The sequence below is a fragment of the Mustela nigripes genome, chromosome 3 (genome assembly GCF_022355385.1).
Source record: "Mustela nigripes isolate SB6536 chromosome 3, MUSNIG.SB6536, whole genome shotgun sequence".
Lineage (NCBI taxonomy): Eukaryota > Metazoa > Chordata > Mammalia > Carnivora > Mustelidae > Mustela > Mustela nigripes.
In genome coordinates this window covers 63564935-63582329 of record NC_081559.1, presented here as the reverse complement: position 1 = coordinate 63582329, position 17395 = coordinate 63564935, and the positions used below count along the sequence as shown (strand labels likewise).

Here is a 17395-nt window from a genome sequence, read left to right as displayed (position 1 = left end):
TTTCTTTTTCATTTCACAAAAATGCCTATTTTAACCAGCAAAGAGGTAAGGAGATATGATCAAGGGCAATTTTTCATGCTCACATGGATTATTTTCTGGGACACATCGTTCTTCTAAATAGCCCCATTTTTTTTTTTTTCCCTCTCAGAAATGTATTCAATTCTCTTCCAGCAGTGTGAATTTATCTGGAAAGCTTTGACAATCAATTAAGTAAATGAGAAAATAGAATGCTTGTAATTATGATAATCAAGCTATATGAAACCCACCCTCTTAGGTCTAATACCCACACATCTTTAAGCAATATATTAATTAAGCTCTGGATAATTGTTACAATTAGAATAAAGTTTTTATAATTTTTAAAAATCACCCAGAGAGAAAAAGGAAATATTTTTTAAATATATGCAGCTGTCGGTTTTTAATGCAATTCATTATCACGACTACATTGTCATTTCCCTGTCTGTGTAGAAACAATTCCAGTATGCTTTAGTGATGTGATTTCTCATTTACAATTGGAGGAAATTTGTATGTAACACCTTTGTCAGATGTCTCCCTCTTTCTGTAAGCCAGAGGTAGGCAAACTTTTCCTGTAAAGGACCAGATAATAAATACTTCAAGCTTATAGGCTAACAGGCAAAACTGAAGATACATAAACTTGCTGAATAACAAGAAACAGATCTCCACAGTTTCTGTATTAATGAAATTAAAATATAGTAAAATAATAATTAAGTACTTTTTTGGCAATACACATCTACTGAGAAGAGAAATTTTTTTTTAAGATTTCATTTAGATAGAGCGAGAGAGAGCACGAGCAAGGCAGAGGAGCAGAGGGAGAAGGAGAAGCAGACTCTCCCTGAGTCGGAAGCCCAATGCAGGGCTAGATCCAGAACTCTGGGATAATGACCTGAGTCCAAGGCAGATGCTTAACCAACTGAGCCACCCAGGTGCCCCGAGAAGAGCAGAATCCTTACCGTTGGGAAACCATGTTGCTTAATTAGGGTTCAATGTTTGTGTCTCCCCTTCTTGAGTCTTTGCAAATGTTCATCCTGAAACCATGCTCAGCCTGGGGGTAGCAGTCCTAGAAGTGGTTTACAGAGGGTAGCTTGCCAGCCTGTGAGCAGCATTTTCAACTTGAGCGTGCTGGAGAATCACCTGACCGGCTTGTTAAAATAGATTGCAGAGCCACACCCCTAAGTTTCTGGTAGGTTCCAGGAATTTGCATTTTGAACCAGTTCTCACTTGGCACGAATGCTCCTGGTCTAAGACCATGCATTGACACCGTTGCTCTGATATTGGTCGTTTAGAAGAATCACACTGAATACAAATCCATGTATGATATGTTTTGTTAACTCGCGTATGTCAGCTCACCTGATGGACTTAATTGCTTGAGCTCTGAGGTATAGCGGTAGTAAATCCAGTTAAATTTCCCAAGTGAAGACCTATTTAGGCTAATTCAGGGTTGATAAGAACAGGAAGTTTTGTCTCTCTCTCTTTTAAAGGTGTTATTTATTTATATATTTATTTTGACAGACAGAGACACAGCAAGAGAGGGAACAAAAGTAGGGGGAGTGGGAGAGGGAGAGGGAGAAGGAGAAGCAGGCTTCCCGCTGAGCTTGGAGCTAGATCCCTGGGATCATGACCTGAGCCAAAGGCTAATGCTTAAGGACTGAGCCACCCAGGCGCCCCAGGAGCTTTTGTCTCTTCAATAGCTATTAGTCTCTTGCTTACAAAGTCAGGCTTCAGCAAGGAACACCTATTTGTCTGCTGTAAAGAATGCCTGGAGAGCATTTCCCCAGTCTGAGCAAACTTTTACTATAGTACGCAATATTCCAAGCGATCTATGTGGGTGACGTGTTAAGAAAGACAGTTTCACCTTGAATTTAATATGTCCTAATTCACCAAGCACGTTGTCAGTATAATGCTCTCTGAATTGGAATCTGTTGACATGTTCAATCCATAGAATTTAAAACAGAATTTCCTGAGGCCACCAAGGGGTGAGGGAGACACCAGTTTTCTAAATCCTGAGCAGCCCGTGATCTATGGACCGAACACTCTCTTAGTTGAGTGTTTAGCTGCAACGGGCTCTTGGGATGAGGTCTGGACGATGCGAGCTCTGACCTACATGGAGGTCGAAGAGAAGGTTAGTGATAAACAACAGGGCGTGGGCTCATCTTAATGGTCACAACCCACCAAAGGGATTCCTTCAAAAAAGAAGCCAAGAGGAAAACATGTTCTCCTTCTGTTTATTTGTCCCAATGGTTTAAAAAAAATCAGCTTTATGGAACCATGATCTTCCTCATGACAGATGGGCTTAAACATAGGCATCGTGCTTTCAATCAACAGTTTACATTTCAAGAGGAAGGTGAAGAAACTGAATGTAAAGACATCTTCAGCATCTATTCGTCATTTTTTCAGTTTTATAACATGGATACAAAAAATAGTATTCTGATTAGCAGCTTGATTGGCAACCCATGTAACCCTAAATAGTACTACAAACCTGGAGAGTGCACTTTTACAGACGATTACGTTTGGCGAAATAGTATGTACAATTCTCACAAATAAATACATAAATAAACAATCATTCATATATAACGATATACCTAAATGTCAATTATCATCAACAAGCGTTTCTAGTAAATTACTTCTTTCATTCACAAGTTACTTGGTTGCTTATAAAAACTATCCTCACCTTTACAGAAGACTAAACCCACGTATTAGGAAAGGTAGAAAAAGAATCCCAGAAGCTTTATGTAAATGTTCCATTGTGTTTTGACAGAAGAGATTCGATCGAAAAACTTCTTCCTTAGCTTCTCCATTAAGAGTTTGTTTCCCCGATATCATCACACAAAGGGGTTTTCTGAATTTCATCCAAATCAAAAAATGATCTTCAAGTTTTGATTTTCTTTATTTAAAAATATGATATTATATGTTGAGACTGGCATTTGGTCCAATATAAGAAGACTCAAAGCCACGCAAACTAGCCAGCAAAGATAAAACATTTTTTTCCAAAAATAAATTTAAAAAAGAAATTGTAAGAATACAGATACTAAATATTGATACCTTTTGTTATCCAATGCATAATGAACAAAACAGGTAGGGGGACAGTCAGAAGGTTTTTATAAAAATTGTCTGAATGACTCCTGGTATAATACTGTCTGAAACATTTTATGTAAGAGAAATGAAAATACATTTAAAAATGGCTTAAATAATTGAAACCATAATTTGGCCAGTGCCAGAAAATTAAGAAAAGTAGAAAATTAGAGCTTTTTCTCCTGATCACTTGACTTAAACATTTTTTTTTTGAACATTCAAAAAATGAAGGGCAAACATGCTTTTGGCTATTGAAACACTGGACAAATGGCCTTGCCTTATCAAGCTCCATGCAGAAGAAAATGTACATAGCAAGCAGATTCTAGCTATACATACAGGGGAGAAAAAAAATGCCTTTAAAATATATACATATGGTCTTTGATGACTATTTACATGTTTGTCACATGGGCACTACCTAGCATAAAAAAGTTAGGAAATAGTTCTTTAAGACATATGATTCTCCGATTTTTGCTCCCTTTAAAGATTAGGGCTCTATTTATAATGTACACACACATACATAGAAAACAATTCATAGATGTACATATATGATGTTTATAATGTGCAATTCCTTGACACGAAGGTGGCTTGGCTGAGCATAAGGTAAATGCAAGATGGTAGTAGAAGACACAAGCTCGATTCGGCTAGGTGCCTGACATGTGAACCAAGTACAAAGTCATGAGATTTTTCCAATGACTGGAACTTACAGCAGTTGAGGGTTGGGGGTTAGAGAGGGGCTCACCTTGTGTTGATCTATCTCTCCCCAGGCTACCTAATGCTGTTTTCCAATCAAACTCGGCAGTCCGGCTGACTATTTGATGAGGATGTATTGAAGGACAGGAAGACCTGTCTCATATTGCATTCTTTTGGGCTGGGGATAAGAGATCCAGTGTTGTCAAGAAAGAGGCCATGACTTCCATGCGTTCATTTTGCTTACTTGTTTGCTATCAACTTCTAGGGGGAGCTTCGAAAGGTCAGGTTAAAAGAAAAGTTATATTCTTTCAGTTGCAGAGCTGTCTTTGAATGAAAACAAACAGAAGTTTCCTAATGAATAGAAGATGTGCGATGTGTGGGTTTGCAGGGTGCCTGTTCTCCTTCTGATAGAGAGGGACTAGCTCTACCGGCCCTCAAAGATCTTACTGAGAATTCAGATCAATGTTTCCTGAGATCTAAGTCGATTGGATATAATACATTTTGCAAAGCATGTGATTCAATTATTGTAATATGCTTCCAGCCAGAGGCTCCTCTCCAAAGAAAGGCAGCTGCCTTCACTTTCAGCACCCTGGGAAATCAAGGCATTGCACCTAAGTAAAAACTTACTCATCGAAACCAGAGGAAATGATAGAGAAATCAAAGCTTCTCCAAACACCTAAGATATCCAGGGAAAAGTCAAAGTTTTAGAAGAGTCAGATGCAGTAATAGTTCAGGTTTGATCTTTATGCTGGCAGAATTTATATTTAAGATGATGTTACTACTACTGATGACCATCGTTGTAACTAATTATTTGAGCATTTGGCATAATGCATGACACATTGCATTAGCACCTTTTAAACTAAGGATCTCAAAATACTTAGAAAATGCAATTTGCTCTCACAGCACCTGTGAGGTAGGTGTTTTTTCCATCCATTTTATAAATGAGCATATTAAAGCACAGCAAGGTTAAGATGTCTGCTCACATGACCCAACACGTATGATGGTATCGAGAGAAACTGATCCCAAGCTTCTCTACCTTTGTTTCCTATGAACTTCAGTCACAGGGCTTCCAGAGCCCCTCCTGACCCTAACAGCATTGCTGCTAGAGGTACCTGGATGTTGCTGATGTTAGAATATTACATCTATCAACTGTAGGGCTAAAGCATTCAACAACATTGGGACCCATTGAAAGATTATCTCACAGGCTTTGCAAATGTGTGGGAGAGGCATCTTATACTATTGCTAAGCTTGCTTATGTTAATTATAATGCATACGTAAATTTGTATTGTCTCCTCATAATTTATCGTTTTTCTGCCCTCCTACCAATGTACTTCTACATATGTCGCCTTCCCGAGCCAGAATCTGTAAAATGCACTTAGCAACACTGTTTGGAGGGAAGCAGGTGAGATTACATTTGGCAAAATCTCCTTGGAGGCACCAGATAATGTTTGTTTCAAAAGACCAAAAAAAAAAAAAAAAAAAAATCTTGTTTATTTTTTTAAGTAGCATTTTATATACATTCCACCCGATGACCAGGTTTAATCCTCGGATGAGTAAGCAGAGTTGTCTGAATATTTGATTTTCAAGTTTAAATTTCCATTTATTTAGCTGCAACCTCCCTGCCAGGTCTAAGTTCATTTCTTGGTGGAACGGCAAATACTGCAGACATTACATGGCAAGAGATGTAAAAATTCAATGTAACAGCACACACAGTATTAATAATGACACCGGGCGTGTCTTCCTGACTGTATTATTTCTGAAAAGGTGTTACTTACTTTTATTTTTGCAGAGGTGATATGAAGACGTTACCACAAGTCTTGGTTTCCCAGAACTACATTTTTATCTCAGATGCATGGTATGTAAATTCTAGCCATCGTTAGGATGTTGCTTTTTGAGACAAATGCAATGCCTCAGGACCTGAGACTGAAATCTGGCCCTTTTAACTCATGGATTGTTTCTATGACCAGAGCCCAACATTTGTAAATGGGCAATCCACGAAAGAAATTAGGAGAGGAAAGCAAAACGCTTTTTACAAAACCCCTACACCGGTTCATTTCCCCTGGTGACACCAGTAAAACACCAACACCTAGGCCCCATTTCTTAAAAAAGAAAAGAACTGTATTTACATCAGTAAAAGTCCTAACATCTGAGATGTTTCTTGCTTGACATGTCATTCCAGATTCTGTGCATTTCTTCTGGAGAGATCTGATGCACGGTGATGACGCGGCGATATCTACACAAACTGTAGGCCATTTTCCAGTGATTGAAGCCACTGTTCTGGAAAGGATGTATGCCCAGTTTTCGAAGACACAGCCCCACATAGACATCTTCAAGGTGAAGCAGCCTTGTATGGAGTGAGGTCTTATAAATGAGTTCAGCCACATCAGCTGAAAAGATATAGCCAGTCCCCGAACAGAACGGTGGGTAGTTACTGTCAGGGTACAAATCCCTGGGCATGTACCACTTACTGCGGACGTCCCGGATTGGCCCACCATTGATGACATAGCCAGTAAAATACCTTCTTCTTGGCTTGGTGGAGGGTTTTAGGAGTTTGTAAATAAGGTTGTCCATGTTTACAAAAATGTCACTGTCTGTTTTCATGACATACTTGGCTTTTGAACAAAAAGTCGCCACCCATCTCATTCCCATTAATGTTTTGAGGGTAAGGTTATGGTAGGAGTCAATGAAATCTTCCACAATGATGTCATGGAAGATTTGGCTCTCTTGCTCCACCATCTGATTCAGAACCGGATCAGCGTTCTTACCCAGGAGGAAGAGAGTGGCTATCTTGATCCCTTTGAAGTTGTTCTCATCCCCCCACGTCTCTCGGATTGCCTGGCGGGCGTCAAATTCTTTGTGGGTGGTGCTGATGAGGATAACAAGGAAAGGAATGTTTTTCTCACATTTGTTGGGCTCATTTATAAGAAATTCAAAAGAATGTGGGTTTATAGGTCGAGTTCTTATGTTGCCAAAGGTAAAGTTTTTCCTGGCAACTGTTAGGTGGCTGAAAGGCTTGGAGCCAGTGTAGGAAGAAGTGGGACGAGTTATACTCAGATACCAAAGGGCGCTGGCCCAGCACACAACTGTCAAAATGTAGAGACAGGAGACCTTTGAAGCCATTGTCTTGAGAGCACGTCTATTCCAAATATGGAAGAATATGCCTTCTTGGCATTAGTTTGTTTTCTTCTTGCAAAGGCAGCATATTACTAATAAATCCTAAAGTTCGATAGAGAAGTGTGAGTGCGGGATTGTCCATGGGTCTTAGTGGTGGTCTGGCATCTCCGCGCTCCCTTTACTTTCTTCCAAATCTGATAGAAGGTTCCATGATGCATAAATCTTCCTCTTAACTCTGCAAAATCAATAAAGTACAGTTGTCATTCAGATTTATTTAGTCACTTTACATCCTCAAATAAACATAGTAAGAGTGTTAGAATTACCCATGATAACTCAAATCGTAAACGTAATCATTCATTTCCACCACTACTGAAACCTTCCTGACATGACCATTCTCCCTTTCCTTCACGGGATAGAGGTTATTTATGTTTATTCATACCCAATTAATGAGTATTAGATTACAGACTCCAGAGGAACATGAAGTACACTGAACATCACTAATTAAAAAAGACTTTCCCTTCTTCACAAAAGGACCTTTTTGCTGTTAGATATCTTCTGACACTGAAGTCTTCTTTCAAGCAGGAGAGGCTCACACAGGGCCTCCTATCTCTTTTCCATGCTTCTAAGTCTAAGCGTTTGCTTGCTCAACTCTGATGTCCGTTCTCAACATCCCTCTTGTTTCTCTAGCTCTATATTTGAAAATGTGTGCATGACATCTGGAAAATCTCTGCTCAAACGGTCTCTCTGGGCTCTGACTTACAATAATTCCTTACTTTTCATCACTTTTTCCTAACTTTGATTCCCATGAATGTTAGTCCCTAATTCTCAGTTTCCTAGGAGGCTTCATATGAAGAAGACATTTACCCTGGGGCATGGACACCATCACCCAAGGGGCCTTTCAGAGAGCTGGCAGCATTCATTTTGTAGTTGATCTAAATGGTATCACGTTTAGTGGTTTTCAGCAATTCACCCTGATGTTCCTTTGGTGAAATTATGCTGGCCCCTTTCAATCCTTTTTATACAGTTACACTTGTCAGTAACCACAGCAGGAGTATAATAAGAGACACAACTGAGCTTGGGGCCACAGATCCAATGAAGATGGAAAGAATGCTTTAATTGGTTCACATTAAAAAGTTATCTTTTGGAACGCTAATTCTTTCTAGAACTTGAGCTGCTCTTATAGCCAGTAAAAAAATATATGCCAGGCTACAAAGTCCATTCATGTTAAAAATTGTCTCTTCCTTCCCAGTTAGAGCAAAACGCAGTAGCCCTAGAAGACAAAGATGGTAGATCATGGATATCAACTTCAACAAAGTCCACTTCAGAGAAAACTATGCACTTAAATGGACAGACTGTGTTGAATGAATTTAATTGGGATTGCAGATTGAAAATAAGGCTTCCAAGCACAATATTCATAATGAAATGAAAAGACATGATGGGCAATAGCAGAGATAACACACATCCTCTCACTGAAGCCAAGAGCTGCCTGTGAATATATGATCCATACGAGACCAGCAATAACTCAGTGTGGTTACGGTTCTAACTAAATGAATATTAGAATGGCTTCAAGCAGCATGACTCTAGGCATAGGCAGGCCTTCATCTGACCCATAATAAGTACTCTCTAAATAGAAGCTCCAGTATCCTTGGCTCCGGAAGGAAATGTCCACTCTAAGGTGCGCCATAGCTGATAAAAACGACGTGATGTGTGGCAAGCTTTGAAACTTTAAATAGCAAGCGAAACGAAGGGAAAAGCTCGCAGTAGAGTTTAGAAAAGGGCTTCTCAACTTGGAATATATAGACAGAAGCTTGATCTGAATGCCAAAGGTGTGTGAGTGAGTCTCAAGGTAGCACTAGAAGCCAGACTTTCTCTGTCATTGTTCCAGGCTAGTTTCTGTTTCTTGTAAGCCTGCCGTTATCATCCTAGAGCCCTTGTCACTTTTCAAACTTTCCTACTAAACTGTGAGTCATCTATTCCTAAGCTGCTATACCTAAAGTACACACTGGAAGGGGCATCCCTCAAGCTCTCTTCTTGAGCCCGTACTCACATGGGGGCCTGTGAGGTAATGGAAACATGGAAGCAGAGCCCATACTCCTCCTTGAGGAACACATGGTCCAGGAGGAAAGATTTCCTGTAAATGATTAAGACAGAGAGATAGAAAATTTCCTCACGAGGCTTCGGGAGGACACAGGAGAGGTGGGCTGGTGGGCAGGGTGTGGGCGGACCAGATCCTGTCATGCAGACTGCGCACCACATCTCCACGGGGTGCCATTCCCATAGACTGAGCTGTGAATCGTACTCCTTCACCCCATCCGGGACTGAGACGACGAGGTGCCTTGGGGAAGACGCCATACAAAAGTTATCTAAGCTGAGTCTTCAAGGACAAGTACAAACTATCTGGACGAAGGCCCGACATCTGAGGCCGAGGGAACTACCTATACAAAGACATGAAGTGAGAAGCACGGGGTGTGCCTAGACTGCCAGTTATGGAGGAAGGGAAGAGGACAGGGTGCCGGGGAGGAGGGTGGTGATGGTGAGCTTTCAGGCTCTCGCGATGAGCAGGGGGTATATGGTGAGTGCTGAGTGCTGAGTGGTGCTCAGAAACTGTTCTGAGCTGATCCGCCATCTTTGCAATCTAAGGCGTGTAAGGGAGGATGTTTACCATCACCGAGGAGTAAAACATGTCCACTGGTTTCAACAGCAATTTATTTTTCCTTATTAAGGATTTCTTTTTCCCACAGTTCTATGCCCCAGAGGAATAAGTGACAATTTGTTTTCTTTGACACGCTTCTGTGTGATTTTCTGGGGGAAGGGACTCCATAAATAACAGGTACTTGGGCGATTTAGAAAGACCTAAAAAAGGGAGAAATGTAAGAGAACTAGGGGAGAGCAGGCATAAGGTTTATGTATTTAGGAACACTTTTCATAGAAGAATGAGCATTCTTTCTCAGTCAGCTAATGAGCATGGCACTTCTTCCATTGTTATTTCAGGTCTTATTTTATTTTATTATTTTATTTATTTATTTTTTGTAGGTTTCATTTTAAAAAGCCTGTAGTACGCCAGATACTGAGCTATGCGCTGTGCACGCCATGCCGTGTATTTTATAGAGGACACCCCATCCGGTGTTATAAGAGAGGTACTGTCTCCATTTACGGTTGAGAAAATGGAAACTCAGAGATATTAAGTAGCTTGCTCAAGATCACACAGCTAGCAAGCGACTAAGTGCGTAGTCATCTCGAGCTTCCTAAGGCCCGTTAGGACGATGGGCAAATTCTTGCACGGGTGAGCCCAGGGTGGCAGGGCGCAATGCACGCTGCTTCTCTCCCAGCCACCTACATATTGCCTAGTTCATTCTGGTCCATGACACACTGCATGACACCAGTCCTATGGGGATCCTTGATCATCAAAAAATGATGACTTGTCAAGAGCACATGAAAGCTGGGTGCGGGGGGGGGGGGGCAGGGGGGGGGAGAGCTGCAGCTGTCGAAGGGCTTCAGAAACACATTGCAATTCCCTTTCTCGGAAGCCCCGAAACACACGCATGTAATCACACTCACACACTGAAGGAATCACTCTTTCTACCTACTTTTTTCAGACAGGAGGACCAAAATAAGCACAGTATTATTATTACATCCTAGCCCCCAATAAATGCAAGCAATCACCAATAATAACAGAGGATCTGCAATGGGGAAAGGAACCAGCCTAGAATCTGAAGAGCGGACAAAGATAATGTGTACCTACGGGAAGGGGTGCTAGAGAGCATCCTGTTTGCTTACAATGAAATAGATTTCTCAGGTGGCCAGAGAAGAACAAATACATGCCTCTGGAACAGAAATGGCAATGTAAGCAAAGAGAAGAGAGGGTAGCAGCAGGCTGCATTTAATTCTAAAGCATCATTTTTTGTACATTGGTTGAAGAAGTTAGTGTTGGGCAAGATGTCCATGCTTTACTCCTTGAGCAATCTGAACTTGCCACGTGGCTTTCTGTGCCTCTGTAGCCTTAAGTATAAAACAAGAGCAAAAATAACATCTATATTACCGCCAACAGCATTATAGCTATTAGCAATTATCACTGATCCTGCCCTTATTTTATACTGAAGATGAGCTTCTGGGAGATTTGTTGCTAGTCAATTGGTACTATGATATAAAGAATGGCTTCTAATGGCGATGATGGGATTATGTCAGCAGATTAGTTCATGATTTGGGGTCCAGGGCACCTATGTCAATCGATTCTTCTAAATCCATAGGATTGTGGTCAGCTTTTTGGTCTAGCAAATATACTGTACAGATTGCCTACTAGAGAATTCTGTTTTCTTCTTGGAAAAAAACAAAGGCAAAAGCCCACCAAAAAGCAAAGAAAACATCAGCTGACAAGTTCTAGGGAACTTGAATGTCACAAAGCAGAATCCTCTGGAGGGTTCTTTCAGTTTCACAAAACTTAAAAAAGTCCCGTTTAACAGACACACTAATGTATTAAAATACAACGTCGCACATGGTGTATTTGTCATTCCTTTTAGCAGCCCTACTACAACCACAGACGCTGATGACACATTAACTTGTCATCCGTTAAATACAAATACCTCCAAATGGAAACATTCCTCTCTAACACTTGAAAGATTTCCTCCCTGGAGGCCTTGCTGTATCACAGACTACCTCGTTCATGGAACCTGTTAGTAGCTAGCCACCTTCACCTTTCAGGAAGTTAATGGGGCAGAATTTTCGATTTAAGGAGCACATGTTTCCCCTAGAAATCACATTGGGTAAGCTGTTATTTTGAGTAATTTATTTTTTAAAAAGCCCCTAAATGTGCCCAAATTCTTCTCTTGCATGGCCAGAAGTTAGTGCAGAGGAAGTGGGTAGATCTCTTGGGTGAACTGTGCATAGTTTGGGGTGTCAAGTTCATGTCTTTCTCTGTCAAGGTTTAGGCAAGTACAATCAGTACTGATTTCCTATGCCCCGGTTGCCACTGAGTTGGTGTGGCTGTCATTGCAGCTTCCTGGCACCCAAGGGTAAGGCTGCTTGTGCTGCTTCTGTTCCCTGGTGCCACAAGGAGTGTAAGAATAACCCTAAGTTCTGATTTCCCTTGGATTTCCAAATCTACTTCATTTGTTCGCCAGAGACGTACTGAACACCTGTTAGAAACGCCAGGCCTTGTTCTACAATCTGGAAAGACAGATGGTGGCTTACTTTCTAGGAAATGTAGGCAGAAAACAAACGCATGATAAATGAATACAAAAATAGGTTCAGGTAGCCCTAAGTGACGCAAATACGTTGGGCAATGGAATAAAGACTGAGTAGAGGTAGACTGAGTAGAGGGAGGGGAGTAACTTTAGATGAACTGGTCACTCTCTGAGACGGTGATATCTGAGCTGAGAACAAAAAGCTTTATGATCTCCAGTCTAGTCATTGAATCTTTAACTAACTTTTTGGCTCTCTGCTTGGCTCTTTGGGATTAGTCCTTCATTAGGAGGATCCTTTTGGTTTTTGATCTCTGCTCCTTTCTTGTCTTTTGGATCTTCTTGGCTTCATCTTTCCCAGTGGTGGCCTTTTTGCCCACTCTTGCAAATACCTTCAGCCTCTAGAGATGTAGTTTATTGGTATTAGTAGGTTATATGTATTAGTTTGCTAAGGTGGCTACAAGGAAGTCCCATAAGTTGGGTAGATTTATTGTTTCATAATTCTTTTTTTAAAATTAATTTTAGGCAGTGAACAGATAGTGCAATATTGGTTTCTAGAATAGGATTCAGTGATTGCTCACTTACACACAACACCCAGTTCTCATCCGAACAAGTGCCCTCTTTAATCCCCCTCACCCATCTCGCCCATTCTCTACTCACCTCCCTTCATCAAGCCTCAGTTTGTTTACTATTGTGAAGAGTCTCTTATGGCTTGTTTCCTTCTTCCCTTTTTATTCTTTCCCCTTTCCCATATGTCCATCTGTTTTCTTTCTTAAATTCCACACATGAGTGACATCATATGGTATTTGTCTTTCTCTGTCTGACTTATTTCACTTAGCATAATATACTCTAGCTGCATCCATGTCATTGCAAATGACAAGGTTTCATTCTTTTTCATGGCTAAGTAATATTCCATTATGTGTGTGTATTTTTATATATATTATATATATATATATTATATATATATGAATAACATCTTCTTTATCCACTCATCAGTTGATGGACATTTAGGCTCTCTCCACAGTTTGGCTAGTGTTGACAATGCTGTTATAAGCCTCAGGGTGCATGTATCCCTTTAAATCTGTATTTTTGTATTCTTTGGGTAAATACTTAGTAGTGTAATTACTGGGTCATAGGGTAGTTCTATTTTTAACTTTTTGAAGAACTTCCTGTTTTCCAGAGTGGCTGCATCAGTTTGCGTTCCTATCAACAGTGCAAGAGATTCCCCTTTCTCTACATTCTTACCAACACCTGTTGTTCCTTGTATTGTTTCACAATTCTGAATGCTAGAAGTCTGAGAAGATGTTGGTGGGGTGGTTCCTTCTGAGAGCTATGAGCAAGAATCTGTTCCATATTTCTCTCCTAACTTCTCGTGATTTGCTGCCAATCTCTGGCACTCTTGGCTCATAGATGCACTAACGAGATCTATGCCTCCATCTTTACACAGCATTTTCCTTTCCCAGTGGGTGTCTGTGTGTCCCAGTTTTCCCTTTTTATAAGGACACCATCACATTAGATCAGGGCCTACCCTAATGGTCTCATTTTAATCTGATTACTTCTGTAAAGACCCTATTTCCAGAGAAGGTCACATTCTGAAGTATTGGGGGTTAGGACTTCAATGTGTCTTTTTGGCAGGAGGACACAGATTCATCCATAACATCTGCTTTCCTGGATACCAACAAAATGAAATATTTGGCTCCACACGACTTCATTTCTTCACATTTTATGTTCTTGATTTGAGCAGGTAAAGTTTTGGGTTTTGATAAACTAACTTTTACAGGATGAACAATTTGTAATTAGTATTCAAAGAAGAATGAAACATGAATGTGTAAAGAGACTCAAAATTTGGCTTATTTTTAGGTTAAAGAAAAAGTTAGTTTTTGTTTTTTTTTTTTAATAAGACCAAATAAAGAACATGGCATAGTTTTCAAGAGTCCTGTGCTTCTGCTGCTTTCTCTTTCCTTTAAGGTACCCCCTCCACACACGAAAAAAATCATCCCATAATTAGTTGGAAAGTGAAGCGAGGACGCTAGCTTCTTTCCCAAAAGGTTGGGGTCAACAATTCCCAAGAAACTGACCTGGTTTCTGGAGAATAAGAATGATTCTCCAGCGTCACCTCAAACTACCGGCATTCCTATTATTCAGTAACAATTTTGAATATGCAGAGACCATATGGTACTACAAAAGTGGTTTGAACATTAAAATCCATGTAGTAACTTTAAAACATGGTCCAAAAGAGGATCCCGTTGGAAAAAATCAACCCAGTTTTAACCAGTTAAAAGAGAGGAATAAAAGGAAGACAGAAATTAAAAAAAATAAAAAAGAAAGAAATGAGAAGGCAGGGAGAGAAAGGGATAACTACTCATGTTTATGAAAAGCTCTTAAATGGATGAGAAGCTGGCCGTATAGCACATGACGATACTGGGGAGGGGAAAAGAGATCCTGTCTGAAAAATGTTTTGATCTCAAACGACTTTCCTCAGAGCTGGCGTATGAGGGAAATCAAAGAATCTTCATTCTGTGGGGAAATACAAGAACTCAGACTGCAACAGAACTAATTGATAAACGAGCCCCAAAGGCCAGAGATTCTACTTGGCTGCATTAATTTGGCGAATGGTTATCTTAATCCCCAACTCCCTCCCTTCCTCTCACTCTCGTAATTATGCTCTAAATAAGCACAGGAGAGGAAGAAATAAAGCACTATTAACACTAGATAATGGTCCTTGAAGGAAGAATTTCATAAACCATTATGTTATACAGCTTGCTAACTTATTATCTCTCCAAATCACGGAGGGCTGGTTTTCTCTCCTACCCTTTCTTTGAAGTCAGTCTCCTTGGCTGTGGAAGGCACTGTGCCCACAGAAGTGGAAATCCCTGAAAGCTCATCGGAGTAAGCGTTCTCACTCCTCTGCCTCAGAAAGACAAAGAGCAAATTTGTTCCTTTAAAAAAATTTAACTGTGATTCCTTTCAGATTCCCCATAATTGAACTTGCCCAACAGATCATTTGCAACAAGGAAACGGCAGAAAGCAAAAGGTAATATTCATCATCTTTTGCCAGTTGTGAAAGCATTTCCCTCTCCAATCTGGAAGAGATTATTTGAACCTTTCTCCTTTCAGTTCAATATACCTTGAAATTTATTGTAAAGGTCTTTATAAGTTCCTGCACTCAAAAGGACGGTGCCAACTTGAAAGAGGAGTGGTCAGGATGAGGATGTCTTTGTGTGGGCTTACGGCTCTTGCTATTCTGAAAGCTACACTCTTTTTCATGGCCGAAAGAGTGCACTTCAAATGAGAGGAGAAGATTATAGCTTTCTTCAAATCAATGTGTTGCCCTAGTTCTAGAATTCAGAGAATTTTTAAACATTGCTGCAGTCCTCTCAGGGAAAAATGAAAATGAGGATGTCTCATTATTTTAAATAAATGCTTGGCTTCCTTTGCAGTGATGGATATGGTGCCTTGATGGCCTTAGATGAGACACATTTTTAAAGATGGGCAGAGCCATCACTTATTTAATCACAGGAGCCTGGGAGCCTGGCAGTGTGGTAGGGCCTTCGGTTGGGCTTCGCTGCTGGGAAAGAGACGCCAGGATGTTTTATTACAGATGTGGAAGAGGATGAGAGGTAAGACATCTTACTCATATAAACGGCAGCTGGGAGATTTTAAAAGTGATGAACTCTGCAATACCAAAAATAAGTATTCATTTGGCCCATTATTTTGGGGAGGGGAAGCCGATATAAATGGATATTACTGGAAACCAGGATGATGTTAGGGTCTTGCTATCTAAAATTTACAATGTCTAAGGAGATATTTCTTAGCCCATTCCACCGAGGTAATATTTTAGGTCATATTTCAAAGAATGATATTAGTAACATGAAGGAACTGATAACATCATATGCAAAAGAACCTGAAATTCTTATTTTCCTTGTGTTTCCTTTTCTAACTCAAATGCCCCTTTAAACAATATCAGTTTCTCAGAATACATAGTAGCCAAAAATAATTTTGTGTGGCTGCTGCCAATGGAAATTATCTTGTAGGCAGTCAGTCCTTTGGCACTGTGAGAGCTGGATTCTACTCTCAGATGTCTGGTCGTCTGCTCTGGGATCTGAGCATCTTTCTACCTTTGTCTCCCTGTCTATAAAATGAAAATGGTAACATCTGGACATACTTTGCTGGATCACCGTAGGGATCAAATAAGATGCTGTTTGAAAATACTCCAGAAGCTAAATACTGCTACATGAATGGAGAGTCTTATCGTTATTAATAGAAACATGATAAATAAGAGACAAATCCAGAGAGGATCACCTATAAAATGTCTCATGAGCAACTATCAGTCCAATGCATCTTGACTAACCGGGGCAAAAGCAGTTTCCTTACCTGGCTGATACTCACAAAAGGGAAAAAAAGCTTGGCAGTTGACTGTTTCCATAAGATTCAATTTCATTTTATAATGTGTGTATTAAGAGGTCTTGTACTTCTGTGGAAAGGGGAAGCTAGAGGAAACGTTATGATTCTTAGTAGCACTAATGTGATGAAGAATTAGATTTTTTTCAAATGTAACTTTAGGATATCTAAAATCTACCAGATTTAAATAGCGCTCTGCATAGTGTTTACACAGTCGTCATTAACATTCTATGTACATTAAAGTATAGTCTGAAATGGCTATCCCATGACTATTTTAAAGATATTTAAGACAAAGCCAATTCAAGATTTATCTTATCTTATCTAATCGAACCTATCCACAATTACTATTACAAGGTATATGGTCACTTCATTACTTAGCTAAGGGGCTTTGCAGTTTTCAGCATTAGAACGACTTTGTGAATTGCTCTAGAAATGCACCCAAAGGAAAGCCTGGCTGACAAGGAGTTCTGTTTGGCAGAGCAGCTTTTTAACCACACCCTTTTTTTGGGAATCTGTGATTGTGTGCATTATTTTCTTAAATTAGTACCTACTGGCCAGTCAGGTGAAAAATACTGCCCTTGATGGCCATTCTCATCCTCAGTCATCCATTTGGGTCTTCACAGTGCTTACCTCTTTCAATTCCCAGCATTTCTCCCCCCAAGGTATTGGCCAAACTCGTGCTCAGCTTCACCCCATCGGATGCTATTTGGTTAGAGATTTCCCTCTCTATACACTCCCTTCTTTTTTACAACTTCCTTTTTGCTTAAGATTCTTATTTGCCCAATGGTTAGAGACCAAGCCTGCCACTGTTGATCCTAATGGCACCTTCAACTCTTCACCACAACCCCACTGTACAAAGCTCTTGAATCTGTGAGGCTGCACTGGACTCCTCTCACTTGGATTCCATGGGCAGGGCTCAAGACATT

General features: G+C 40.2%; 1 protein-coding gene across 1 annotated transcript in view; it reads right to left on the bottom strand.

Annotated features, from left to right (window-relative positions):
- Window positions 1-1581: 1581 nt before the first annotated feature.
- Window positions 1582-17395, bottom strand: part of B3GALT1 (beta-1,3-galactosyltransferase 1) — a 525240-nt gene continuing 509426 nt past the window's right edge. The window contains exon 4 of the mRNA XM_059394113.1: window positions 1582-7126. Coding sequence (XP_059250096.1) covers window positions 5917-6897 — 981 coding nt within the window. The 5' untranslated portion in view covers window positions 6898-7126 and the 3' untranslated portion in view covers window positions 1582-5916. The remainder of the gene's footprint in view (window positions 7127-17395) is intronic.